Below are 27,244 nucleotides of genomic sequence, written 5' to 3'. Positions count from 1 at the left end.
GAAATGTCACCAGTTGAACCTGCTGCAGGAATGTAGGAGTGTGTGTCTGAGTGTGTTTTTCTGTGTGTCTGTTAGTTAATTCTATGAAATGTTTAATGTGTTTAATTAAAATAATTAGGTTAACTTAATTCAATATATTTAACTCTGCTGGTTCATGAGCTGCCCCAAAGGTCTGTTTGTCTGTGGTAAATATTACAATATCAACAAACACACATACACACAGACCCAGACACACACACATACAGACTCACATACAAGACCTTTAAAGAGTTTCCACAGGTTTTTTTATGTGTTGGACCTGATTCACTTCCTGGTGGGGGCGGGGGGGCACAGATTGAAAACAGACGACTGCTCTCTCTCCCTCTCTCCCTCTCTCTCTCCCACTGTGAGTCCGTCTGTTGGTTTCCATTTGTTGTTTGTCTGGAATGAAGAAGAGGAGAAGAGAGCAGAGAGGAAACCCGTTAGAAGAAGAAGAGGAGGAAGAGGAGCCGTATCAGCAGGTCTGAACAAAATGGATGTCTTTTCTTCATTTCGCACAGTAATTTTTACTGTAGCAGCTGGCGTCTGAAAAAATTCTGCTGATTCAACTTGTGTCACTGGAATTAATTCCTGAATTTGAATCTTTGAGGTCTGCGTGCAGAGTCTTTGGGTCTTTATGTCTTTAAGTCTTGAGAAGGGGTTTTTGGGTCTTTGGGTTTCTGAGCCTTTTTGAGTCTAATTTCATCTTCTGTCTCAGTCTGAAAGTTAGAGGTCACTGACATCATCACCAGTCAGGAGACAGAAAACAGCCTTCACCTACAGCCTGGTCTGTAGGTGGTCTTCAGGTCCTCAGAGTCCAGTGAACGGGATGAGATGTCGTCAGTACAAACTTTAGAACAGCCTCAGATCCGGAACATCATCAATGACATCATTACTTTGTCCTGCAGGAGTAACTGACCTCAGAGCAGCTGAGCTGTGATTGGTTGAGGCCGTCATCCTCAATGTTGCCCACAGGAAATACCTCGCTGTTTTTCTTCAGTGGTCGACTCACATTACACACACATTACACACACACACACACATACACACACACACACACACACACACAAATGTGTGTTAATGTCTGTTTGAACCATCAAAGTTCAGAAACAGACGAAGACTCAGCACTGACTTAAAGTACAGACACTTCAGTGTGCTGCAGCAGAGCACTACCAAGCGACCAGCAGCTGAAATTGTTCCTCATAGTAGTGGAGTTAAAATATTTAGTTAAAATGTACGGACTTCAATCTGGAAATCGCTTCTCTCTGTGTTTGCATTTGTCAGGACCAGCAGCCATGATGCATGGGGCAGGATGTCTGGACTTGCTCCACTTCCTGTTTGGTAGGCAAATAACTTTATTGGCTTTAAATTAGAATGGTACCTGTCCATCTGTCAACCTGTCTTTCTGTCCACCTGTCTGTCTGCAGGTGTGCTCCTGGTTCATCTTGATGGTGACCTTGCTCTTGAGCTCATGCCTTCAACTTCTGAAGTTCTCCTGAATGAAACCTCCAGTTTCACTGTGGTTAGTTACACCTGTCTGTCTCTTCAGGTGTGTTCAGGTACCTGTCTGTCTCTTCAGGTGTATTCAGGTCCATGCATGTCCTCAGGTGTGTTCGGGTTGGAGTCAGGTGGCGTGGCGGTTGCCCCAAGACTCTCAGGGGGAGGGGGTTGTTGTGGAGGATCAGGGTTCCATCAGTGTCCTGAAGCTGGGAAACGTCACCTGGAGGAGTTCTGGACGGTACACCTGTGAGGAGGCATCGTCCGACCAGAGCAGACACATTGACATGTTTATTCCTGGACAAGGTCACAATCTTTATGATGTATTGTGCTATGTCTGTCCCACCTGTGAGACCTTTCCTGATGTGTCCCACCTGTCCCCCCAGGTCCAGATGAATGGTTCCTCCCGCTTGGTTCAGGTGTGGTCATGAAGGAGGCAGAGGAAGCTACCATCCCCTGTGTGGTGTCGGATCCGATGGTCAGTGTCTCGCTGTACGAACGTCCTGGCAGGACGCTGGTTACTGGGACAACATATGAACCGGGCCGCGGCTTCACAGGACGACTGAATGACACGTCATATGTGTGCTTGGCTGCCCGTGATGGCGAGGAAAGGGAGTCCCAGGTGTATTATGTCTTCAGCATCGTCGGTAAAATCTGTTCCAATCAGTTTGGATTAGATCAGATTAAATTAGATCAGATTAGATAAACCTGTCTCTGTCTCAGTTCCGAAAGTGATGGATGTGGACCTGACAGCATCCAGCAGTGTCCTCAAACAGGGAGAAGCTCTCACTGTAAACTGCACTGTCAAAGACACAGACATGGTGTTCTTCTCCTGGGACTTTCCCCGCAGACAGGTACTTCTCTGTCTGTCTATCTGTCTCTCTCTTTGTCTCTGTCTCTCGGTCTCTCTCTCTGTGTGTGTGTCGCTCTGTCTGTTTGTCTGTCTGCTTTTACTCTTACCTGTCTTACAGGACATTGAACCACTGACTGACTTCCTGCCCAAACAAATTCGATCCTTCATTAACATCTCCATGGCAACAGTGGCAGACTCAGGTTCCCCCCATCTGATTGTTAGATGAATTAAAGTTTATCAGTTACTATGAACCACATCAGCTCAGTGTCTGCTTGCTGCCATGGTGATGTGATGAGATGGTGTTGTAGGTCCTTACAGGTGTGCAGTTCAGGAGACGATGGAGGGAAGAAGAGTCACAAAGAACATCACAGTGACAGTACTGGGTGAGTACACACACACGCACAGAAACACATAAAGACACACACTGAAACACAAGCCCTCTCTTTCTCTCTCTCGGCAGATCGAGGTTATGTCTACCTCTGGCCTTCAGGTGAGACCAACGTCTCGTCTCTCGTCCACCACACAGTGGAATTCAGTGTTGAGGTTGATGCCTATCCCGCTCCCACTGTCCTCTGGTCCAAAGACAACCAGACTGTTAACACGGAAACCACCTCCATCAGCACCACACACCTGACCGGCAGCAGGTAGGTCAGAGGTCAAGATGGAGATCAAGCTCAGGTCAAGGGTTAATACATGAATTGATTGACTGACTGATGTGCAGGTATGTGAGCACACTGACGCTGCTTCAAATCCAGTTGGATCAAACAGGAAGTTACACTGCAGCTGTTTTCAACGATGATGACACTGATGAAGTTGTTTTCAAACTGGAGGTCAAAGGTCAGAGAGAGACAGATGTCACAGTGTGTGTGTGTTTACCTGCATGTCTGTTTATGTGTGTTTTTACATGTGTCTGTGTGTGTAGCACCCCCAAGGATTACATCTCTGTCAGAGGTCAGTAGTAAGGCAGTGCTGTGTGTCAGTGAAGGAGCTCCGCCCCCTTCTGTCACCTGGTACACCTGTCACAGCTCACGCAGGTAAAAGCGCACAAAGGTAAATACACTTTGACAAATACATGTGTTGCCATAGTAACATTGGCTCCTACAGGTGCAGTAATGTGACTGGTGGCTGGAGGAGCCTATCAGCAGCATCGGAGGGCATATCCCTGCAGGAGAACATCACTGAGCATGAAGAGGGAGGAGTCACCCAGGTAAAAAGTGATGTCATCACTGACATCATTAGAGGTTAGGAGAGTTAATACAAGGTAATCTCTCTCTCACTGAGGTTTTGAACTACAAAGCAAGGTTTAGTGTTTGTGAGCTAAACTCAGGTTAAATTCTGGCTTTCTGGGTTTCTGGTTCTGTAAAGCTGGATCACATATCAGAATATATCACCGTGGTAACTGATGCTGAACGACCAACCTGCTCCAGAGCAGTTTATGCTGGAGACTGAGATCACTGAGTATAAAAGCCACACCCACTGACCAATCAGGGCTCTCAGAAAAGAGGCCAACCATCATGGAGCTCTGAGTGTAGTGTCAAAGGATCCTCAGAAGACAAAGAATTTTCAGAGACCAACAGAACTCGTTCGGTCCCTCAGAGAAGTTTCTGTATGAAACAAACTGACTGATAAGACAGACTGAGCTCCATCTGAGAGCTTTTAGAGCCATTCGAGTCCAGAGACCCTCAGAGGTCCACACACTGTCATTACGTCAGCTCAGGACAGAACTGCATACAGAGACCTGAACCCCAGACATGAACCACAGACCTGAACTAGAACCCTGCAGCTCTTCCACAGTGACTGAAAATGGAGGATACTGGACATCTGAGGACAGAGCAGAGAGCTTTGTGATCCAGTAGGACGTTGGACATGAAACATGAGATGACTGCATCGATACAGAATGTGACTCTATGACATCACCGTTGATTTAAGGAACACAGATGTCATTGTCAGGAACGTGTCAACATGATGAGCCAGTCAGATTTTAGAAGTTTCACATGTCAACATTATAGATTAGACGTTATAACGTACTAACACAGCCAGTATTTTTCCTAGTAGCCCTTTTTATTATTTATTTATGTCATGAAAATCTTCTGGTCTTTATGAGTGAAGTAAGCTGCTCTCTCTCTCACCTGTACAGGTAAATAGTGTGTTGATCGTCCAGTCTCTCTCTTCTCTGTCAGCTGTTCGCTGCGAAGTCAATAACTCAGCAGGACGCCAAGTAAGAGACCTCAGAGTCCCGAAACCCCGTAAGTACAACAACTACTGCAAAACCACAACACTGCTGTGGTACTGTCAAAACACAACAACAGTCTGTATTACAATCTACATCATGAAATGGTATTCTGTGCTTTATAAAATAACATTCACGGTCTCTCTACCTATATCCAGCTCTCCTGTCTCAGGTTGCAGTCTTAGCAGCAGTCCTGGTCCTGGTTGTCATCGCCATCTTCTTCCTCATCATCCTCATCCTCCTCTGGAGGAAAGTCAGTACTGCAGTTGTGTGGTTACATGAGAGTGTGACTTCCAGGGTGTTTTATTTTTGGTGACCTGAGGAATTATTCATCTCTTCCTGTTGGTCAGAAACCTCATCATGAAGTTTGTTGGAAGCTGATTGAGTCTATGAAGCCCGATGGACAGTTGACCTACCTCGACCCCACCCATCTACCCTACAATGTCACATGGGAAATACCCCGAGGCAGCATAGTACTGGGTAATACACCTCATCCTCTCCTCATCTCACCCCTCCCTGTCTCACTCCTTGCTATCTTCCCATTTCCAGGGCAGGTGTTGGGCTCAGGTGCGTTTGGTCGTGTTGTGGCAGCAAACGTCTCTGGTCTGCGCCACTCTCATTCTACAACCAAAGTATCTGTGAAGATGGTCAAACGTATGTACCTGTCTGTCTCCTTATGACTTCATCGGTCAGAACCTGTCTGTCTCAACCTGAGAGTGAATATTGGAGTGTTGGATCAGTTTTTCGTGTTACAGCTGATTAATGTCTGAAGAGAGTCCCTGAGGCGTGAATGTTTTTTTTTCCTCAGTTGACTGATTGAGTTTGTTGGCTATATTTTATTGGCTATTCGCAACATGTGTCTGTGTAGCAAACAGCCAAGCAGTTCAGTCTTTGATGTCGGAGTTGAAGATCTTGGTTCATCTTGGTCCTCACCTGAATTTAGTCAACCTGCTGGGAGCCTGCACGAGAGGAGGTGAACTAATCCTGCTGCTGAACTCTACATTCACTATGTTAAGGGTTCACCATTTATCTGTCTGCTTACATGTCTACCTGGCCAGGCCCTGTTTATCTGATCACGGAGTTCTGTTGCCATGGCAACCTGGTGATGTACCTGCAGAGGAATAAACACACCTTCCAGCAGAGTGACAGACACACAAAGAGGTGACAACACACACCTCTGCCCAGACGTGAACCCCTCTCTCTCTCTCTCCGTACTGAGTGTGGCTTTCTCTCGCCCTGCAGTGACAGTGATGGAGGTTACATGGACATGACCAAAGAGGAGAGCGCTCAGTACATCGCCATGCAGGAACTCAGATATGCTGACAATGAACCTGCAGTTTACGAGACACTGTATGCACCACCAGGTGACAGAGACAGGACAAGTCATGTCTGTAGCAGATATTTACTGTAGCCCTGTTTACAAGGAAGTCCTAAACACGGCAACATTTTAGTTATTTTCAGTGAGCTTTTTTCAAATCAAACTTTGGTATTAACTCAAGAAATACAGACATTAATGAAATATCCATTATTCCAGAGTCAATTATCAAAGTTCCTTCCAAAAATGCTCAATTGGAATTAAGTCAGATGACTGAATTGCCATTTTAAAAACATCTTAATCTGCTCAACACTTTGTATTAATAATTTATACCTAGTATTATGTATTAATAAGCTGCTTCACTGACATCGCTTGTCCTGCGTTTCTCCTGTAGACCAGCAGGAGGCATCCTCTCTCCTCCTTAGTGACTCTTCTGTCCTTAGTCTCAGTGACCTGCTCAGCTTCTCCTACCAGACCTCTCAGGCCATGGACTTCCTCTCCTCTAGAAACGTAGGAGCCACTATTAAATTCTGTGCGTTTCTGCGGTTGGATCAGCTGATCGATCGATTCCTGTGTTCTGGGTCTCTCAGTGTGTCCACAGAGACCTGGCAGCGAGGAATGTTCTGGTCTGTGAGGGAAAGCTGGTGAAGATCTGTGACTTTGGATTAGCTCGAGACCTGACGAAGGACCAGGACTATGTCACCAGAGGAAACGTAAATTAAAAAGTTAAATCAGTTCATGAACTGTGACAGTTAGCAAGGTCATGTTGTCGATGCTGATACTTTGTGTTGTTGCTCAGAGGTTCCTGCCAGTCAAATGGATGTCACCAGAGAGCATCTTCCAGAACATCTACAGCCCTCAGAGTGACGTCTGGTCCTACGGAGTATTATTGTGGGAGATCTTCTCTCTGGGTAAACCGGTCTGCCCAGTATACATCCACATAAACACAAATAGTTCAGAGGAAACTTGTGCTACAAAAAAAATGGACCAGTCTTAGTGACTAACTCCCTAAAAACAAACTTTCACCCTATCCTATATGTCCTAAAGATAATATCTAACTAGGCCAGTGAGCAGTGATAGCTAACCCTAACCCTTCGTCTAGTTAGTCCCACAACACCTGTAGGAGGCTAGACAGAGATCACTGGCATCCCAAAGGCACTCCCCTAATGCCAGCCATCACCACTCCTGGATTATTTAAAGAGACCCAACAGATCTGCCATGAGCGGAGAAAACTTCCGTTAAGAGGCAGAAACCTCAGGCAGAACCGGGATCAAGGAGACAACTCGGAGACAAATACAAGTCTGTATCTGCATCAGTGCAATAAAACACTGTGTATTTTATCCCAGGTGGCAGCCCATACTCCGACCTCCCAGTGACCCAGAAATTTTACTCTGCCCTGAAAAGAGGCCACAGGATGACACAACCTGAGCGCGCTCCCCATAACATGTATGGCACAAAAACCTGTGACACCCAACACAGCAACATAGGTATTTAACACTGTACATAGCCTAAGTGTTTGACTGTTTTCTGTCTGCAGCTTCGAGCTAATGAAAAGCTGCTGGGAGGAAAACCCGGAATCTCGACCTTCCTTCTCGTCGCTCGTCGTCTCCATTGGAAACATGTTGCCTGACAACATCAAGAAGGTACAAACTCATTTCTGTCCTTTAATGTGAGCAGCAGTCTTCTGTCATCTGTCCTTATTTCCCTCCATCAGCATCTCTCTCCTAGTCCTGGACTCCCTGAGCTAGTCAGGGGACAAACTGTCCTCAGACCTGAGGCGTATTCCAGAAAGCGGGTCATGTGAAAACTCTGAGTATGTTAATCCTGAGATCAGGGAAACTCTGAATTATTGGTTCCAGAAAGAGGGGTATCTGAAACTCTGAGTCAATCACCATGATAACAGACTCTGTGAACAGAACCTGCTCGCTGGCAGGTTTTCTTTATGAAACCGAGTTTCTACCTGTCTCCTCCCACACAAAGACAGCTGTTGGATTTGGATTGCCCATTCATTCCCAATCTGATTGATATCTATAGCCAAGTAATTTGAAATGCTTTACGTGTCAAGATTAGATGTCCTGGCATTTCCTGAGGAGTATCTGTCATTTATCTCAATAAAATTCTCCGGCCACACATCACCAACCTCACACACCGTGGACGTGTAATCAAATCACAGCACATTTTATGTGAGGCGAAGTTTTTTTTTTTTTTTTTTTTTTTTTTTTTTGAAACTGTAATTGTCTTTACAACATCAGTGATGCAGAGCACTTTGGAAAGACAACAGTCAAATCAAACCAAATCAAATCAAATCAAATTAGATTTATTTGTATAGCGCCAAATCATAACAAAGTTACATCAAGGCACTTTACATATAGAGCACGTCTAGACCAAACTCTTTATAAATTTATTTAAAGAGACCCAACAGATCCCCCGATGAGCAGGAAAGGGGGTGTAGGCAGGAACATGTTGCTGCATGAAGTTCATGGAGTTGAGCTGTAGTACAGAATTCATGAAATATGGGACCAGCAGGTGTTGCAGGAACATGGGATGGTGATGAGTCACCACCTGCAGGATGAGGACAGGGAGAGAGAGGAGAGGAACAGGGAGAGACAGAGACTTTGGCAGAACATGGTTAGTAAATGCAGTATAAATGCTTAGAACTGGGTGAAACTGTTTTTTAAGAAGGATGGTTCTTATCAACGCATAGAAAGAGACAGAGAGAGAGAGAAGCTCAGTCCTTCCCCCAGCAGCCTCGGCCTACAGCAGCATAGCTAAAGAGGAGAGGACTTTAACTTTTTAACTATCAGCTCTGTCATACAGGAAAGTTTTAAGCCTGGTCTTGAAAATTACTAAACAGTCCGCCCCCCCGGACCGATGCTGGAAGTTGGTTCCACAGAAGAGGAGCCTGATAACTGAACGATCTGCCTCCAGATTTACTCTTGGAGACTCTAGGAACCACAAGTAAACCTCCATCTAGAGAGCGGAGTGGCCTACTAGGACAGTAAGGAACTATGAGCTCTCTGAGATATGATGGAGTTTGGCCATTAAGAGCTTTATATGTTAACAGAAGGATTTTGAATTCTACTCTATATTTTACTGGCAGCCAATGAAGAGCGGCTAACAGGAGAGATGTGATCTCTTTTCCTAGTTTCCTAGTATTTTTCTGAGGTGCTTAGAACCGAGTACAATAACTTCTGTTTTGTCAGAGTTGAGAAGTAAAATATTTCCAGTCATTCAGACTTTTATGTCTTCAAGACATGTCTGCAGTCTGACTATCTGAGTGACTTCATTTGGCTTCATTGATAAGTACAGCTGAGTATCATCTGTATAGCAGTGGAAGCTGATGCTGTGTTTCCTGATAATGTTGCCTAGAGGAAGCAGATAAAGCATAAAGAGGATTGGTCCAAGTACCGAACCCTGCGGGACTCCATGACTGACTACAGTACATGAGGAGGAGCTGTTGTTAACATGAACAAACTGATGTCTATCTACCACCTTAGTGCAGTTCCTTTAATTCCAATTTCATGTTCCAGCCTCTGTAGTAAAATATTATGATCTATGGTGTCGAATGCAGCACTAAGATCTAGAAGGAGAAGTATGGAGGCTGATCCATTGTCTGAGGCCATTAGAATGTCATTGGAGACTTTAACCAGCGCTGTTTCTGTGCTATGATGGGCTCTAAATCCTGACTGAAACTCTTCAAACAAACTGTTCCCATCCAGATGCTCATGTAGTTGTTTTGCTACAGCTTTCTCAATGATTTTAGAAATAAATGGAAGGTTCGATATGGGTCTATAGTTTGCCAAAACATCTGGATCAGGTTGACGGTCTGGATGATGAAACTATAGAAGCTAGCTCTGAGAGATTCAGAGGTCAGAATGATTCCAGATGTAAAAGAGGCATTGCAGCTGATTCAGGAGTTGCTGTATTCAGTAGAAGATTTTTATCTAACGTAGGCAAGAGCTGATAAATTCTTTCTCTGATCGTGAGAATTTTATCTGTAAAAAAGTTAATAAAATCATCACTGCTTAGAGCTAAGGGGATCACTGGTTCAACTGAGGTATGGCTCTCTGTCAGCCTGGCTACAGTGCTGAAGAGAAACCTGGGGTTGTTCTTGTTTTCTTCTATGAGTGCTGAGTAATATGAACTTCTAGCACTGCTGAGAGCTTTTTTATATGTTTTTAGGCTGTCTTTCCAGGCTCTGTGAGACTCTTCTGACTTACTGGAACGCCAGTTTCTTTCTAATTTCCTTGATGTCTGCTTTAAGGCACGGATATGGTAACTATACCAGGGAGCAAGCCTCCTCAGATTGAATACTTTCTTTTTGAGAGGGGCGGCATTGTCGAGATTCGAACACAGTGTGGCCATAGTGCTAATCACAAGGTCATCAACCTGCGTATGGGAGAAATCCTCATTTGAATTTAGATATGGCATTGTTGGGAATGATGACCAAATGTTCTCTTTAAATTTAGCCACAGCAGCTTCAGATAAACATCTTCTATAGCTGAATTTATTCCTCAATGCTGTGGAGCCCATTAAAGTAAACTCAAATGTAATAAGGTAATGGTCAGACAGGAGAGAATTTTGGGGAAGAATTGTTAACTTGTCAATTTTAATGCCATATGTTAGAACAACATCAAGGATATGATTGTAAAAGTGAGTGGGTTCATTCACATGCTGGGAAAAGCCAATTGAGTCTAGTAGGGAAAGAAACTCAGAACTAAGGCTGCCGCTTTACATCAACATGTATATTGAAATCTCCCAGAATAATGATTTTATCTGTACTGAGTACTAACTCTGATATAAACTCAGAAAACTCTGATAGGAATTCTGAGTACGGACCAGGTGGACGGTATACTGTAACTAACAGAACTGGTTTTTCACCTTTCCAGTCCGAGTGGGAGAGACTAAGAGTGAGGCTTTCAAAAGACCTGCAGCCAGATTTTGGTCTGGGGTTGATTAATAGGCTTGACTGAAATATTGCAGCCACCCCCCCTCCTCGACCTGTGGTAGGAGGAATATGAAAGTTAACATGGGGGGGTGTAGCTTCATTAATGCTAACATACTCATCCTGCTGCAGCCACGTTTCAGTTATACAAAATAAATCAATATGGTGATCAGCTATGAGAATGTTAACTAGTAGAGATTTTGATGATAATGATCGAATGTTCAACGGTCCACATTTGATCGCAGTGTTATTTGAGACTGACTTTGTGGCTGTTTTAATTTCAGTTAGGTTTTTGTTTTTAGCTCCTCTTCTGTTTAATTTGGGTTTATTAACTTGTCTAAATTTAGGTGGTCGGGGGACAGACACAGTTTCTATAGACCTAAACATAGACAGAGACTCTATTCTATTCTCGGCAGATGACCGCTCTGACTGAGGCGCAGAGGAGCGTGTTAAACTGCGGCTCTGCCTCCTGGTCTCGACTCGGGATTGTCAGGGTTTTGGATTTCTAATAAAATTGGCCATATTCCTAGAAATGAGAGCGGCCCCGTCCACGGTGGGATGGACACCATCTCTCCTAATTAGACCAGGTCTCCCCCAGAAAGACTTCCAGTTATCTATGTAGCCCACGTTGTTTTCGGGACACCACCTCGACAGCCAGCGGTTAAATGACGTCATGCGGCTGTACATGTCATCACTGGTCCGATTGGGGAGGGGGCCGGAGAAAACTACAGTGTCCGACATCATTTTAGCAAAAGTACACACCGATTCCACATTAATTTTTGTGACTTCCGACTGGCGAAGTCGGGTGTCGTTGCTGCCGACGTGAATAACAATATTATCATATTTACGTTTACCCTTAGCCAGCAGTTTCAGATAAGACTGGATGTCGCCTGCTCTGGTCCCCGGATACACTTCACTATGGCCCCTGGGATACACTTCACTATGGCCCCTGGGATACACTTCACTATGGCCCCTGGGATACACTTCACTGTGGCCCCCGGGATACACTTCACTGTGGCCCCCGGGATACACTTCACTGTGGCCCCCGGGATACACTTCACTGTGGCCCCCGGATACACTTCACTATGGCCCCCGGATACACTTCACTATGGCCGCCCGTGTCGCTAACTTCACGTTCCTCAGAATAGAATCACCTTCACTAGCGTCAGCTTTTCGGCGGGTGTGTCGCTGAGAGGGGAGAACCTGTTGGAGGTGAACCGGGGGCTGCTGCCTACGACTATGCCTCTTGTCTCGGACAGTCACCCAGCCGCCCTGACTAGATCCCGGCTGCTCGGGAGCCACTGGGGGGGGGGGGGGAACTATCTTAGCTGCCGTATGAGCTCGTCTAGGTTGGCCCGCACCGGCTACGGGGGGGGGGGGGGGGCTAGCTAAAGTGCGGAGCCGGGATTCTAACTCATTAATTTTCGCCTCCATTTCTACCATCATCCTAAATCTATGATAAGAGGTACTATCATAAAAGGAGGCAGAAGAATAACTACACATGAGGCACAGAGAACAGGAGAGGAGAGGAGGAGGAGAAGGAGGAACAGAGAGTGGAGACAGAGAGCTAGAGGACATTGCTAATCGGGTAGTTTGATTAGCGGAGGAGCAGAACCGGTTATAACCTTTGGAGAAAGGGGAGATATTGACTTCTAAACATAGTGTTGGTGTGAAAATAATTTGCTGTCTGATTAATCGAGTGAATTAGGAAATAATAGCAGAAGAACAGTGGAAACAACACACGAGATGACAGAGCACAGCAGAGAGCACAAATGACGGTGTGTCGAGCTGTGAGAAAAGTAACTCTGTTCCCAATGTTGTTTTCCGGGACACAAACCAGTAAGAAACATCAAAGAGGAAGTCAACAGGATTTAAAAATTATATTCTATTATTTTAAATGATTTACATTCTGGTGCTCTCCCTGTGGCAGCAGACAGCGTTTCTTCTTCATCATCTTCCTCCTGTGATGTTTCAGAATATTTCGAACAGCCATCTGAGGCCAGATCTGAGTCTGGAATACTTACAGCTGCCGGGTGTTCAATAGTTTCAGTCGGAGGCTGAACTGTTGGAGGGGCGGAGATATATATACAAGAAGTGTTTTATATATATATATATATATATATATATATAAGTTTATTTTTTATATAAGTTTTATTTTTTAAAAGACACAAGTGTACACTTGCATCTGATGTGGTCCTGGGGGGTGCCCTCAGCTCCTCAGCCTCTGTCAGAGGTGGTGGCGGCTCCACTCGTTTTTTTGGGCCTCTGCCTTCTCTCTGTTGGCTCAGCAGAATTCATATGTTAATCTCTTTTTTTAAAGTAGTAGATTTTATTTCTTTCGTGTATGCATCGTCACTTTTTGAATTACTTCAATAAAAATGGGTAAACATTTATGATGTGTTCATGGGTTTATTCCCATTTATATTTATAACTGTGAGTTATCATCTCTTACGGTTAAATGTAAAATCAATGGAAGAGTCCATCCAAATGTATGCGTTGGCTCGGGTAGTAATTTCTTCTCATGCTGTTTCTCCTTTGCTGCTGCGGAGGTGTTACAGTGCTCATACTCTCCATAGGCCTGCATTAACACGTCCAACTCCATTGGGTTGAAATAATTAGATCTATTTTTTTTCTTGATTGTCATGGTGACTTATGGTATCGGGGCTCCATTGATGATGGCTTTTTATAGAGGTTGTGCACATGCGCAACTCAAGGTGAACATACTCAGAGTTGACTGAACTGGATACTCAGAGTTTCCCCATCTCAGAGTAGGTCAACTCAGAGTTTGTTGAACCTCTTACCTGGAATACCCCCCTGGTCTTCTTGTCTTCATGTGTATAAACATATAAACATTGATGCTACACATCACACTTTAACACAATAATGTTGAGATACTGGAGCCAAAAGCACAAAGCAAACAAAAAGGTAAAGATCTAATAATGTTCCACCAAATAATATCAATAACACCAAATAATGATAATGATTATTATGATTATTAAAACTATTATACCTTTTATTTCTAGGATGGTTTTAAGAATATTCAAGAATACTTTACTGAGTCAAAGTCAATTAAAAACAATAGAATAGTACAGATTAAATAAAATCACATAAAAAAAATGCAGAAAATAGACAAAGCAAATATAAGAAAAAATCTATGTTGTTGTTGTTTAGCGTTACGTCCAACTGACAGAAAGCTTCCTGAGAGGTTACAGTCCAGCTGCTGTTCAATTCCGAGCTGCTGAGGATCAGAAGGACACACACGGTAACATACAGAGTGCAAAATCTGCAGAACACACTCACATAAACACACAACATGAAGCAAATTGAATTCAAACCCTGCCCATTTTTCTGAACAGGAAGTCCCATCCCTCAGGTCAAAGTTCACCAGTTGGAAGTGGAGCCAGAGGAGACAGACCCTTCCCACAATGCTTACATAATCTCAACTTCTGATGTTACCATAGAAACAAGCAGCAACTCTGCGCTGGACGCAGTCAGGTATGATAACAGAAACGTGTACAGACACACACACAGATACAGTGAGTAGATTGATGACGATGATGATGATGATGATGATTCCTTTGCAGCCCCCCCCACTCAGCTCCTCCCTCTGATGCCATCTCTCAGAAAGCATCAGGAGGACAGGAAGTGACATCACCAGACCTGGAAAAGTCTCCTGCTTCATCCTGCAGTCGTGAGGAAGAGGAGGAGAGCTTCCTGTGAAGGCTGCAGATGTCTGACAGAATGACTTGGGCTGATGAGTTTTCCCTCAGTACAGACTGTCAGGTTTTTTATTTTTAAACCAGACTTGACCACAAACAGAAAAGTTTATTCTTCATTTTCTTCTTCCTGTTGAAGCAGTAAGTCCTGTATTGGAATGTAAACATCTCTGTGTGTCTTTTTTTTCTGCTTTGTGTTTCTTCGAGACTCTTTATAAACAAACTGAACTTTATTTAGACAAATAAACAAAATGCAGTAGTTTGAGTTTGTAATTTTTTTGTCCATTTTCAGTAAATAGATTAATCAGACCAGGAGTCAGAGGTCACTGCTTTGCTTGGTGTCATCAGGAAACATGGTGAAGATCCTCTGAAGATCTTGTCTTTCTATCTCTTGATTCTCCTCCTCCATCTTTGATAGTGACATCTACAGTCAGGTCTCTACGTTGATTGGTCCTATTGGCTCTAGTGGGTGATGTCACAGCCAAACACATGCATGGAACTGTATTGAACTTTTCTTTGGTTATTCTGGTGTTATTATCTCAATATTTCAGTGTGTTTTTATTTACTTCTTGTTTTTTGGGCTTCTATCAATTACAGAGAACAGAGTCTGAACTGATTCAGATGAAGATGAGTAGAGTTGGTGACATTTTTAGAAACAATAAACACAAAGTGATGAAAATCAGAAAAGACAGAATCTTCAGACCCGATGAGCTCAGATCTGTCAGTTTAAAGCAAAAACCAATCAGTGACAAACAGACTGGAAATGATGTAAAAGAAGGAGGAGGACTTTACTGTATCTCTGATCTGTCAGCTCGAAGTCACAGTCTGTTTCCAAAATCTGGGTTCAGAGGCAACGCATCCAAAAGTGGACATCACTTCTGTTGTCTCTGGCCAAATCTGATGAAGCTGTCAGGTGTCCTCACTAAGCTCCGCCCTGTCAGGTTCCTCTAAAGTATTTCTGCCCAGTTTTTCTTCCAGCCTGTTGTGAAACAGAAAAATTTGCTGATTGTCTGAAAATGTTCTTCCATCTGTTTCCTTCTGAGTCAACCCCCCACCCCCCTCCTCCTGCCACCCTCAGACTGAGAGTGTAGCCTCTCTGCCACCTCCAAGTCAGGTGGCTCCCACTGAGCCAACCAGCTGCAACTCAACAACACAACTTTAACAACAACATACAACATAACTCTACATAACCTTCCATCAGACACATAACAATACATCACAATAAAACAAAGTGTTTCTTGATGAATGTCAAGCTATCAGAGACCTGAAGGAGGACAGAGTGGGAGGAGTTGGGGGGTCAGGGTGTTGTAGAGAAGAGGAAGTTCGTCTCTTTAGTCAGATTCAGTTCAACTTCAACCCTAACAACAACAACAGAGAGAGAGAGAGATGTTGGTCCATTCTCTGCTGCTGTCGATCGCCCTCAGCTGCTGCTGCTGCTTCGCTAACGGTCAGAAAACAGTTCACTGTTTTTATTTACTCTCTCTCTCTCTCTTACTTGCTCTCTGTGATAGGTATGATGGATCTTATAAAATATCAATGACTATAACTGAAGGCTACAGTGTGTCTGACTCAGGATCAATCATCAATGATATTAATTATAATCATGTATTATAACACAATCATAGTCATTAACAGGTTTACATCATCTGGCATTAACGACATCATCATTAATAATCAGCAGCTCAAACATCTGTCAAACACAAACAGTAACAAGTGTTACTAACATTTACTGTGTTTATGAACAGCTGTCATTGTGAGCTTCCTCCTGAAGATTTGAGGTTTTAAAATCTGTTTTGGTGGTGAATTGCTTAAATCATCAGAAATAATGAAAACACAACCCACCGTAAATAAAACTGCAACAACAGCCTTTAGGAATAACAATAGAAATAACAGCAATGATCAGCTGCTCTGTGACCCCCCATCAGAGATCAGCTAATCACACCACCACTGTAGATGCTATTAGAGTGGCTGTAAAGTGTTACCATGGTAACCAGTTCCTCCACTGTGCCGTAAGTCACCGGCAAAGAAGAAGTGAGATGAGGAAGTGGGAGAAAAGACCCTTCAAACCCATTATCCCAGAGTGTGTGTGTCTGTGGTAGAAAATGTGTTTCCTGAATTTCTGAGGTTGGCCCCTCACACACAGGAATCTTTTCTAAACCAGACACAGACCTATTGGTGTTAAAACTTTCTATGTACTTTTTGCAGTTAAAGTATCAGAATAAAATTACTTCCTACATTTACACAGTAAGAGTATCCTGTGTAGTTAAAGTATCACATGCACACACAAAGAAACCCACACTTCCACGGATACACACACACACAGACACGCACAGACACACGGGCAGTTTCACTTCTCATTTTTCTCAGAAACTGAATATTCAACTGTCACATGAGGCTTCAACAAATCAGCGATCATCAACACACTGATCAGTCTACTGCTGAACATAATCTGATCAGATGCTCATAACATCATTGATTCTATTTTTTCTTCCTATTCTTCTTCTCTTTTCTGCCTGTTTCCAATCATTAAAGAATAGGCTCAGGGCTTCCCACTCTTTTCATCCAATAGTTGTGGGAAACTGGACCCACAGTTCAATCTGGACCAAAGTTTTGGGTGGACTGAATCACGTTATCTGGAGGACAGGACTACAAATATTGCCGAGGTGTTGTGTGGCCTCAGTCATTGGCTGATACTCTTCAATCGTCAATCAGACCAAAAACACCCCAATTCTTATTGTGAAAATCACAGGAACAGGAATCCTGTGTGTGTAAAACCTGAAGATTTGACTTCAGTCATCTTCACCGCAGGTGATCACCATGACAATCCACCTGCTGCCATGACAATGGGCGCTGCCCAGTCTCCCATCCAATCAGATGATGAACACACTAATATGAGCCCTGTGCCTGAGCTATTGGTCCAGGACCAGGAGTCAGAGACCACATGGAGGAACAGGGTTCTGGATCTGCTCACACAGCTGGTCCAGACCCAGAAGGAGGTCGCAAAGCATCAGGTCCAGGTGGTCTATCTGCTCGGCATGCTAGGAAATCAGGTAAGTCAACTTTATTTTAATACATCCTAGCTTTGGTTTAATGTATCTTAGATTATTTTAAATTTGAGTTTAGTTTGATTTCGTCCAGTTTCATGTGGTTTAGTCAGTTTGTTTTAGTTTACTCTATTTCAGGGTTAGTTTAATTAATTAAATGTTTGGTTAAGTAGAGTTTGTTTTAATTCAGTCTAATTTAGTTTGGTTTAGATTATTCAAGAGTTAGTATAGTTTATTGAATAGTTTTGTTATTTGATTTTTTTTATTCAAGGTTTAATTTAGTTTAATGTAGACTGGTTCTGTCTATCCAAGGCTTAGTTTAGTTTAGTGTAGATTGGTTTTTGTTTAGTCCATTCAAAACTTAGTTTGAATTGGAAAGATGACCGTGACTTGTCAGACCTGCTTTGACTGATCTCACTTGGATCTTGTGTCCCCAGAGCTCCCAGCAGATCCAGGATCTGCAGAATGTGGCTCGTCATCAGAGTCTGCTGGTTGAGAACCATCAGGCTTTACTCCTGCAGACATCCCGAATTGCCACTCACCTGCAAGACATAACCAAGAAACCTGCTACTACCAGCCAATGAGATCTGGAGGTTGTCTGGCAGCCAATCAAATGCTTGTAATGGCAGTGAAATGTGTATTGAGCTTGCCAATGTAACCAATCTGTACTTATTCACCTGTGATTTTATGGTTTAGTTGACTGTTGTCAACTCTTCAACACAAGACATGTTGTCAGTAAATCAATCAGAATGATCTGCATTGTGCTGATATTCAACACTTCTTCTGAAGGATGTCTCACATCCAATCAGTTTGATTTATTTCATTAATTTCATTCTGTTGTCAATCAAATGGATATTATTGATTTTGTAATTCGACTCTAAATAAAGTTGTGTATCCTCTATCCAGTGTGTTTTGTTTGTGTGTTTCAGTGCTGATTTCCTTCATCCTGTTGTGTTTCACTGTTGTTGTTGAAATTATCTTTCATGCTCCTTTGTTTCAGATGTTCCTGCTGCTCCATCAATCCTTCTGAACTCCGTACTCCAACCAAAACAAGCTGAGGTGGTTCTGGAAGCTGGCTCCACCTTCTCCCTCAGTTGCTATGGAAACAAGTCAATCCATTGGTCCAGTACCGCGTTTCGTCTTCACCAGGACAACCTACCAAACCCGGTGGTGGTCAACAGCTCAGTCCCTCGACACACTGGGACCTACCGCTGTAGGTACTCTGACCAGGACCTGGACCACCTGGAGACCTGGATCCACTTGTATGTCAAAGGTAGTTTATAGTTTTTTTATTTTTAGGTTAATCTTGTGGAAAAACACCTGAAGGTTCTGACAGGTAGATGTTAAGGACTCACCTGTTAACAGTGATCCCTTTCTGTCAGATGAGGCCGACCCCAACAGTGTATTCGTCGTTCCTTATGGTGTCCTCCAGGCGAAACAAGGCCAGGACTTCCTCTTCAAGTGTCTGCTGACTGACCCATCTGTGAGAAACCTCACCCTCCAAGCAGCGAACAGGAAGCAGACCCTGCCCAAGGGCATGACTGTGACCCTGGACCCCCGGACAGGAGCCCTAATCCAGGACCTGCAGACATCATTCAAGGGACATTATGTCTGTTCGGGCTGGAAGGATGGGATGCAGTTTAGATCCAAAGCTGTCCAACTGTTGGTTTTACCCAGTAAGATCTGCCCACCTGTCTCACTCTCTGACTTGCCTGTTCTACTTGCCTCCATCTGACTTTTTCCCTGTCTGTCCACCTTTCTGTCTGCAGACTGTCCTCCCTCCCTTTCTGTCTCTCAGGATGAATTTGTCCGTCTGGAAGGAGAAAGGTTTGAGGTCACTTGTTTCACAAGTAACCCATCTCACTTATACTATGTCACCTGGACACACCTGAATATAAAGGTAAGACATCAGAGGTCATCTGTGTGTCTGTCATCCTTACAAACCGTTTGATGTTCGTAATTGTTTTGTTCATTTCAGACACTGAATGTGTCCTTAAGCCATCACTACGTAAACGACCGCTTGTTCATCAACCATACTCTGACTGTTCCTGCTGTTAGTCTGAACCACAGTGGACAATACAACTGTAAGGCCACGAACGAAGCTGGAGTTGCCATGGGAACAACACATCTCAGAGTTCTACGTAAGATATGGTCCTAAATCATGATTCTAATTAAAACAAGCTAATTAAATAAAAAAGAAGATAATAAGATCATAAGGCATAATCAGGACAATCAAATAATAAAAAAGGGTTAGGGTTGTAAAAAAGCTGAAACTAGAATAACTGGATTTAGTTGCTGATTCTTGAAAGCATTTCATCCAAGAGGCTTCATGATAGAAATCACATGATCCAGAAATGGCCACCACAGTGATTGATGGAGGACCAGATTGATCAGCACTGTCCTTCTTCATGTGTCTGGAGTATCAGAGAAACTACAGCAAACATCAGATCCCCGTTTTCTTCAAACCAGCAACAAACCATGACAGAAACTGGTATCAATCAATCAGCTATCAATGTCAGACTTGTGTTTTCTTCTATATCGGACAAAAGGTGTGTACTTGTTGTTACCTTGCTCCAGCGACCAGCGGCTGTGCCTGGGAAGATCTCCAATTAAGGCACGTCACATGTGACGTTGTGAGACGCTTCTGAAGAAGATGGAAGTTTACCATCGAAACTGTCAAGATAACAACATGTACACACCTTTTTTCGATATAGAAGAAAACACAAGTCTGATCTAATATAAAGACAAGATGAAAATTCCCAAGGTATCAATGTTCTTGCTAACCATCCTGCTGGGGTAAATTCCTTGTCCCCCGCAATCAGTCAACAATGATGAAGCTTCTTGGATGAGACATCAAAAGTCTTGAATGTCATGAATTTACAAGTCTGCTTAGTCCAGATTCAACTTTGACCTAGAGGACTAACAACAAGACACATAAAAACAAGACAATAACTAATAAAACAAAAACTAACTTGTGAGGACATGATATGGATTTATGATATTAAGTCAGTAAGAAAGAAAATGTAAAGCTGTTGGAGCAAGCTAACAAAAAATATGAACAGAATGATAAGTTTATTTATTCGCTTCTTTTCCTCACTAGAACGGCCGTACCTGATCATCTATCTGAAACCAATACAGGATGCGAATACAAACAACAAACCCACTGAGATCAAGGGCCTGTTTGCTAATGTGAGCAACATGCCATTGGAGGAGCATGGAGAAGCAGGCGCTGACATTCGCAGTGGCTCCTCGGATGAGAACACTAATGTGCTCAACACCAAAGAAGCAGATTTAATTGGTGCTAGCAGTGAGAACACCACCAGCAGTGTCACAGTGCAAGCGTATGAAGGCCAAGATGTGAAGATGACATTTGTGATAGAGGCATATCCTCCAATCAGGAACCAGGACTGGACAACAACAACACACACTAACAACAACAACACAGTGTACCAAAAGAGCTACACTGCTAATGGCTACAGGTTAACACCCTACAACTAGAGACAAGCACAATAGTCACTACAGACTAATATTATAATTATATCATTATAATTATATTAACAGACGTTATCATGATTACAAGTTGGATAAACTGGTTCCAGCAATAAGAATTTAACATGAATTTAAGTAGTTAAGATGATATTCTTAATATTTTAGGTCAGAGGCAAGCCTGCTGTTGCACCGTGTCCGTCAAGAGGATCGAGGTCGATACTCCTTTCACTTCTCAAACTTGTACTTCAGCGGTTACCGGAGTGTTGACCTCAGAATCTACGGTAACCAGCTTTTATTTTTCCTCCTCCTCAGCGATCATCATGTGATCCGTAAAAGGAACTTCTTCAAGGTCTTTAAATCAGTGTATCGAGGGAGTTTGGTTTAGACCAAAGATTTTTTTGTTCGCCATATAAATAAAATTTGATTTGATTTAAAATGATCTGCTATCATCCTCTTAAATAAAATATCTAAAAATATCTAAATTAATGTTCTTCCCTTAGGTTCAACAACTGCTAAGGTCAGTTGGCAGAATGACACTCTGATCTGCACAAGCTCTGGATATCCACCACCCACAATCCTCTGGTACATCTGCCCAGGGGTCCAAGACACGTATGTACCACAAAATGGCAAAGCAGTGCATTTTCTGTCCTGAGCATTTTCTAACCTTCAGTGTTTTGTTTACAGGTGTGGAAACATCTCCACCTATCTGGTGGCTAATGTGACCACACAGGAGGAGGATGTAGAAGAGGTGATCAAACACCTCCCACTGTCAGCCGGTGATGATGTCACTGTGGAATGTGTCGCCCACAATAAGATGGGAGAATCACGTGATGTCTTCAGACCGCGTGCGTCAAGTAGGAAGACATTTTATTGTTTGTAAAGGGTTGTTTGGAAACGCTCCTCAGTTTGCTTCATGTGGCTGTGTTTCCAGGTTCTAGAAGAGAACCTGAGAGTTTTTTCACTCTGCCTCTGATTGGAGCTCTGAGCGCTGCCGCTGTCCTCCTGCTGCTGCTGGTTGTCTCCTACCTGTGGAAACGGGTAAGACCTTCCTAATGAGTGAACGCCTTCTCTTTCACCATGACAGTCCATCCTGTTTCTGATCAGTCAGCTTCAGGTATCTAACCTGGTGGTCATTCAGGTTTTTACGTACTTGGTTTAGTTCATTCATCATTTCTAGATCCACATTAAAACTGTGAACCGACAGGGAGTATCTCCTGCTTCTCCATCAGCTGGTCTTCAGAGCTTTTATTCCTCCATGATGGGTCTTCCTGTTTTTCCTCAAACTGGAGAATCAGATCTTTCAGCCCTAATGTTGATGGCAGGGCTGTCAAAATGAATGAGTTCATCTTGATTAATTCATTTACATGATTAATTTACGTAAAAATGTTTACACAATTAATGGGTCTGAAAATCATGATGTAAAACCCTGTCTCTGGCGATGCAGGGTCAGGGCAGTGCAATGATGAAGTTTTGTCCAAGCGGATTTGCTATAAACTGCTGTCCAAGATGGCGGCCAGTAGTACAAAGCAAATGCGAGCATTAGTATGCAGCATTGTCTTTTGGAGAGAGCACAAAACCCTGGACTAAGTTACAGTAAAAGCTTTGGAAGTAACACATGAGCTTCTATTTCCATTTATTAATTAGTATCAATACTTTATTAGAGTATATTGAAACAATGTAATTGGTACCGCCATAACTTTTTTTATATAAATATATATATATATATATATATATATATATAGGCCAAAAGTTTGGACACACTTTCCTATTCATTTGATTGAGAAGGTGTGTCCAAAACATTGGCCTGTACTGTATATATATATATATATATATATATACGTTGATGCATAAAGTTAGTTCAGATTTGAGCTGTCAGAGTGAGAAGCTGTTCTGAGTTTTTTTTTTATTTGATTCTGAATATGTGGAGGCATTTTGAAAAATTAAAACACAAGGGATGAAGAGATCATTGATGATGTAGCCCCAAATGGTAAATGTTCTCACTCTTCTTCTTGCAGAAACCCAGATATGAGATTCGCTGGAAAATCATTGAGAGCACAGACGGAAACAACTACAGCTTTGTTGACCCTGTCCAGCTGCCATACAACCAGAAGTGGGAGTTCCCTCGAGACAAACTCCGCCTTGGTACAAATCCCAAATCTGACCATGATGTACATTCACTCAGCTCATTTTTAGAAACAGACACTGTCTGTTAAACAAACACACCATCTATCCTTCAGGTGAACAGTCTGTGTTCCATCCATGACCTTTGACCTCTCTGGGAATTAGGTGCTGTTTTGGGCTCGGGGGCATTTGGGAAGGTCGTTGAGGCGACAGCATACGGATTGGGCAGGGAAGACAATGTCACCAGAGTGGCTGTCAAGATGCTCAAACGTCAGTCCTTCGTTATCATCATCTTCATCGGCATCATGACGTGACATTCTACTGTTCTAACGAGATGGCATTATGTGTTCATTAACAGCAAGCGCTCACTCAGAGGAACGTGAAGCTCTGATGTCGGAGCTGAAGATCCTCAGTCATCTTGGTTACCATGACAACATTGTCAACTTGCTAGGAGCCTGCACTCGAGGAGGTGATGACGCTCTAATAGATAACATTAATCAGTGCAGGTGGAACTGGTCAGACATACCCCCTGCAGATACTGTGACATCACCGCTAATGAAGATGTATTATCTTACTTTGTAATTCCATGAAATTAAATTAATGTCCTGAATCAACAGACTGAGCCCTCTGACCTTTAACCTTTCACCCCCAGGCCCTATGCTGATGATCACAGAGTACTGTAGCCATGGCGACCTCCTGAACTTCCTGCGGGCTCATGCTCAGGACTTCATGACGTCCATTTTGACTGTGGATGTGGTGGAGGAGGAGGTTTTCTACAAGAACGTGGCTGCTCAGAGCAGCCGGCTTAGGAGGTCTGAAGTCATCATTATTTTACCACATAATAAAAGTTTTTCAGACATTTTAAATACTCATAAATCAAGTTTTTAAATGATTTTTTTGGTCAGTAAATAGTTTCAAATGTTAGTTTAATAGTTTAATGATCATGTAAATGTAATGATGATGTAAATGATCATAATTTTATAAAAGGTATAACAGCGTGATCTAATTTTACCACTGACCATGTATAGTTTATAGTTGTTGTATAATCAACACAGAGTAATGATGACATCATCCCTCATCAGCTGTTCATCTTCCACCTGACTGCTGATGTCCAATCATGTGTTTCAGTGACAGCGGGATCTCATGCTGTTCAGAGTATCAGGAGATGATGACAGTTCTGAGCCCAGGACAAACCCAGCAGGGTAACACTGAACACACCTGAACACACCTGGACAACTGAGCTTGGTTCACTCCTCTCTAACTCTCAGTATTTCTCTCAGGTGTCCAGACAGATGGCCTATCTGTTGGTGACCTTGTGAGGTTTTCATACCAAGTGGCTCAAGGTCTGGACTTCCTGTCCACCAGAAATGTAAGTAAACATAACGAGCAGCAACATCCTCACAATTGAGAAAGGACACAAGATAACACAAGAACCCGTAACTGTTGTCAGTTGTTGATCTCACCTGATGATGTTACCTGTTTATCAGTGTATTCACAGAGACGTGGCGGCGAGAAACGTCCTGCTGACTGATCATTGCGTTGCAAAGATCTGCGACTTTGGTTTGGCACGAGATATTTGCAATGATGACAGCTACATCGTTCAGGGAAACGTCTGTGTCTCAACACTCTGTAACAGTAAAACACGACAACACTGACCCCCGTTTCATGTAGGTTTTGTGACACTTCCTGTGGGTTTTATTTTGACAGGCTCGTCTGCCAGTGAAGTGGATGGCTCCAGAGAGCATTTTTCAGTGTGTGTACACCGTCCAGAGCGACGTTTGGTCATATGGAGTCCTACTGTGGGAGATCTTTTCTCTGGGTAACCATACCAAATTAGACAGTGACAGTACAGCAATTAAACTAATTACTGATTATGACATGAGACACTGATATAGTCATGTTCTATTGAGTTCTGTTGCGTTTCTATAGTAACTTATGAGTTGTTATGGAGATCACTGCATCCAGAGCTGATTAAGATAAGATCGTACTTTATTTATCCCACGTATGGGAAATTCCTTGTCACAGCAGGAACCACAGGTATAAAAAAATACAAGAGTACAAGTAAAAAAATGCAAGTACTATAAGTACATTAGTTTATTGTTGAAGTGAACGCCCACCTACTCCTCCACGATCTCATTTGAATCAAGGACAGCAAAGATCTCTGAGTGTACTCACCAGTGACTCTTTGTGCTTACCTGGTCAGGTAAGAGTCCATATCCAAATGTTGCTGTGGATACCAACTTCTACAAGATGATCAAAGATGGTCGCCACATGGCTCAGCCGGATTTTGCCCCAGCAGAGATGTGAGGCAACAGACAGACAAGTTTTATTGTTCATAGGTTTTGTTGAGGCTAACACATCTGTCCTGTCAGGTATCGGCTGATGACTCTCTGCTGGAGTCTGGAGCCAACGGACAGACCGACTTTCAAAATGATTGGACAGCTTGTCAACAGGCTCTTCCCCTCCACCAGTGACTCATCTACAAGTAACAGCCAAAAGGTGAGGACCAATCAGAGTGTTTGTCTGGCCTGAGCCTGGGCTAGTAGTTTGCTGAATAGAACCAAATTGACAGTTGAACATGAAAATGTCCCATGGTCTTCTGTTGCCAGCGGACGTACAGGAACATCAATGAGTACAGAGAGGAAGAAGAAGAGGAGGAGGAGGAACAGCGGGATGGGCTTGGTGCAGTAGAAACCCTCAAGAGAGAAGAGCAGAAAGGTAAAAACCCAAGATGATATCATTGCTAAGACAGTTTATACGGAAACCTGACTACACCCCCTGCTCGGACCCCCTCAGAGCTCTGTGACGATGAAGAGGAGAAGGAGCCTATGATGAAGAACATCTACCAGCTGTCTTGACTGTCTCGTCTGATCAAAATCATTTCCTAGTGCCATTCTGCTGTTCCTTGCTTTTACTTTATCAGTCGGTGAAGTGTGAGCTGATGTGATGTTGCTGAGGTAGAGCAGTGAAACCTTTATTTAAAAAGACATGGGCGTGGCTGAGGAGCATCCAGGTGGAGCAGGTTCATCCTCAATCAGCATGTTGTTTAGTCTCCCTTTACTTCAGTTTGCTCACTTTAACGGCTTCAGTTGGAGATGAAGCACAGGAACGCCATTTGCTCACAGTCTAAAGATTAATCATGGATTGGATTCTTGATTTCTCTGCAATTCAGATTTAATCAAATCAATCACATTAGATCAGGTCTACTCCAGATCAAAATGTTTATTTGATTAGATATTCAAAGCTTCTCTGTCATTTACTTGTTTATCTTGTTGTTGTAATAAATGTTTCCCTCATCAGTGTGTTATGTTTGATTTCTTCGCCTGCTGGAGGTGATATCAGGGGGTGGGGACAGATCACCTGACAGGTTAACTGTTGTTCAATGTTACACTGAAGTGAACAGCTGACTCAGTGTGTGTGTGTGTTCATGTGAATGGTACAAGAGGGGACGTATGTTTGCTGTCATTCGGACTCGGTTTCAGGTTAAAGGGTGAGGAGTGTCCCAACAAAGATAGAAGCACAAGATAGGAGACCCAATAAACTGTTTATTATTTGAAGATTTATTACAGTTTGATTGACAGGTGAGGTCATCAAGGCTGTAATTAACTTGTTAACTCGTTAACACTTAACAGAGTATTCGAGTCAGCACGCAAACTTAAACTACATGATGTTACACCACAACACAACACACTACAACAGAACATAACAACATGTGACAACTCCATATGTGTTTTTTTCCTACAGGACCTGAACTGATTATCAGCTGCATGGATAATTAGTCATTAATTATGTTAAGCTCAATAAAAACTTATCACAGGTCAGAGAAACTTACGGAGGGCTGTGATCAAGGTCCTGGAGTTCACTTTGCAGATCTGCTTTGAATGCAGCGGGTCTGATCCTGATCCTGGTCCTAGTGTTGATCGTTCAGCAGGTGGTTTCATAGATTACAGGAATTGGATTCAGCTGGTCTGTATGTTGTGTCTTTAAACACCAAACAGGTGATTTTACTGCTCTGA

The 27,244-nt window shown here is 43.1% G+C and overlaps 2 protein-coding genes across 4 annotated transcripts; both read left to right on the top strand.

Moving 5' to 3' along the window:
* Positions 1 to 312: 312 nt before the first annotated feature.
* Positions 313 to 14,839, top strand: LOC115054702 (platelet-derived growth factor receptor beta-like). 3 transcript variants are annotated; one of them, XM_029520033.1, is made up of 27 exons: positions 314 to 500; positions 1,303 to 1,359; positions 1,446 to 1,540; positions 1,626 to 1,821; positions 1,902 to 2,162; positions 2,239 to 2,369; positions 2,487 to 2,568; positions 2,677 to 2,751; positions 2,829 to 3,012; positions 3,090 to 3,205; positions 3,291 to 3,402; positions 3,473 to 3,575; positions 4,506 to 4,614; positions 4,757 to 4,851; positions 4,949 to 5,078; positions 5,148 to 5,252; positions 5,467 to 5,571; positions 5,657 to 5,759; positions 5,841 to 5,962; positions 6,308 to 6,423; positions 6,504 to 6,626; positions 6,713 to 6,824; positions 7,260 to 7,359; positions 7,451 to 7,556; positions 14,030 to 14,120; positions 14,215 to 14,353; positions 14,443 to 14,839. In XM_029520033.1, the coding sequence occupies exons 2-27, from the start codon at positions 1,314 to 1,316 to the stop codon at positions 14,576 to 14,578; spliced, it is 3,093 nt and encodes a 1,030-aa protein (XP_029375893.1). In that variant the 5' UTR covers positions 314 to 500; positions 1,303 to 1,313; the 3' UTR covers positions 14,579 to 14,839. The 3 variants fall into 3 exon arrangements, with proteins under 3 accessions (XP_029375892.1, XP_029375894.1, XP_029375893.1); XM_029520032.1 differs by having other exon boundaries at positions 313 to 500; positions 2,239 to 2,568; positions 4,949 to 5,252; XM_029520034.1 differs by lacking the exons at positions 5,148 to 5,252; positions 5,467 to 5,571 and having other exon boundaries at positions 313 to 500; positions 2,239 to 2,568.
* Positions 14,840 to 15,960: 1,121 nt separating this feature from the next.
* Positions 15,961 to 26,530, top strand: csf1rb (colony stimulating factor 1 receptor, b). Its single transcript, XM_029518716.1, has 22 exons — positions 15,961 to 16,021; positions 18,619 to 18,891; positions 19,001 to 19,294; positions 19,388 to 19,518; positions 19,597 to 19,759; positions 20,719 to 21,097; positions 21,273 to 21,388; positions 21,608 to 21,716; positions 21,792 to 21,952; positions 22,051 to 22,145; positions 23,123 to 23,249; positions 23,394 to 23,498; positions 23,587 to 23,697; positions 23,881 to 24,040; positions 24,357 to 24,430; positions 24,509 to 24,597; positions 24,716 to 24,838; positions 24,936 to 25,047; positions 25,432 to 25,531; positions 25,601 to 25,727; positions 25,838 to 25,946; positions 26,025 to 26,530. Exons 1-22 carry the CDS (start codon positions 15,961 to 15,963, stop codon positions 26,084 to 26,086), a joined length of 3,081 nt encoding a protein of 1,026 aa, XP_029374576.1. The 3' UTR covers positions 26,087 to 26,530.
* The last annotated feature ends 714 nt before the right edge of the window (positions 26,531 to 27,244 follow it).

Source organism: Echeneis naucrates, chromosome 14 (assembly GCF_900963305.1).
Source record: "Echeneis naucrates chromosome 14, fEcheNa1.1, whole genome shotgun sequence".
NCBI lineage: Eukaryota > Metazoa > Chordata > Actinopteri > Carangiformes > Echeneidae > Echeneis > Echeneis naucrates.
Note: the sequence above shows the minus strand (reverse complement) of the source record. Positions and strands in the feature narration are given on the sequence as shown.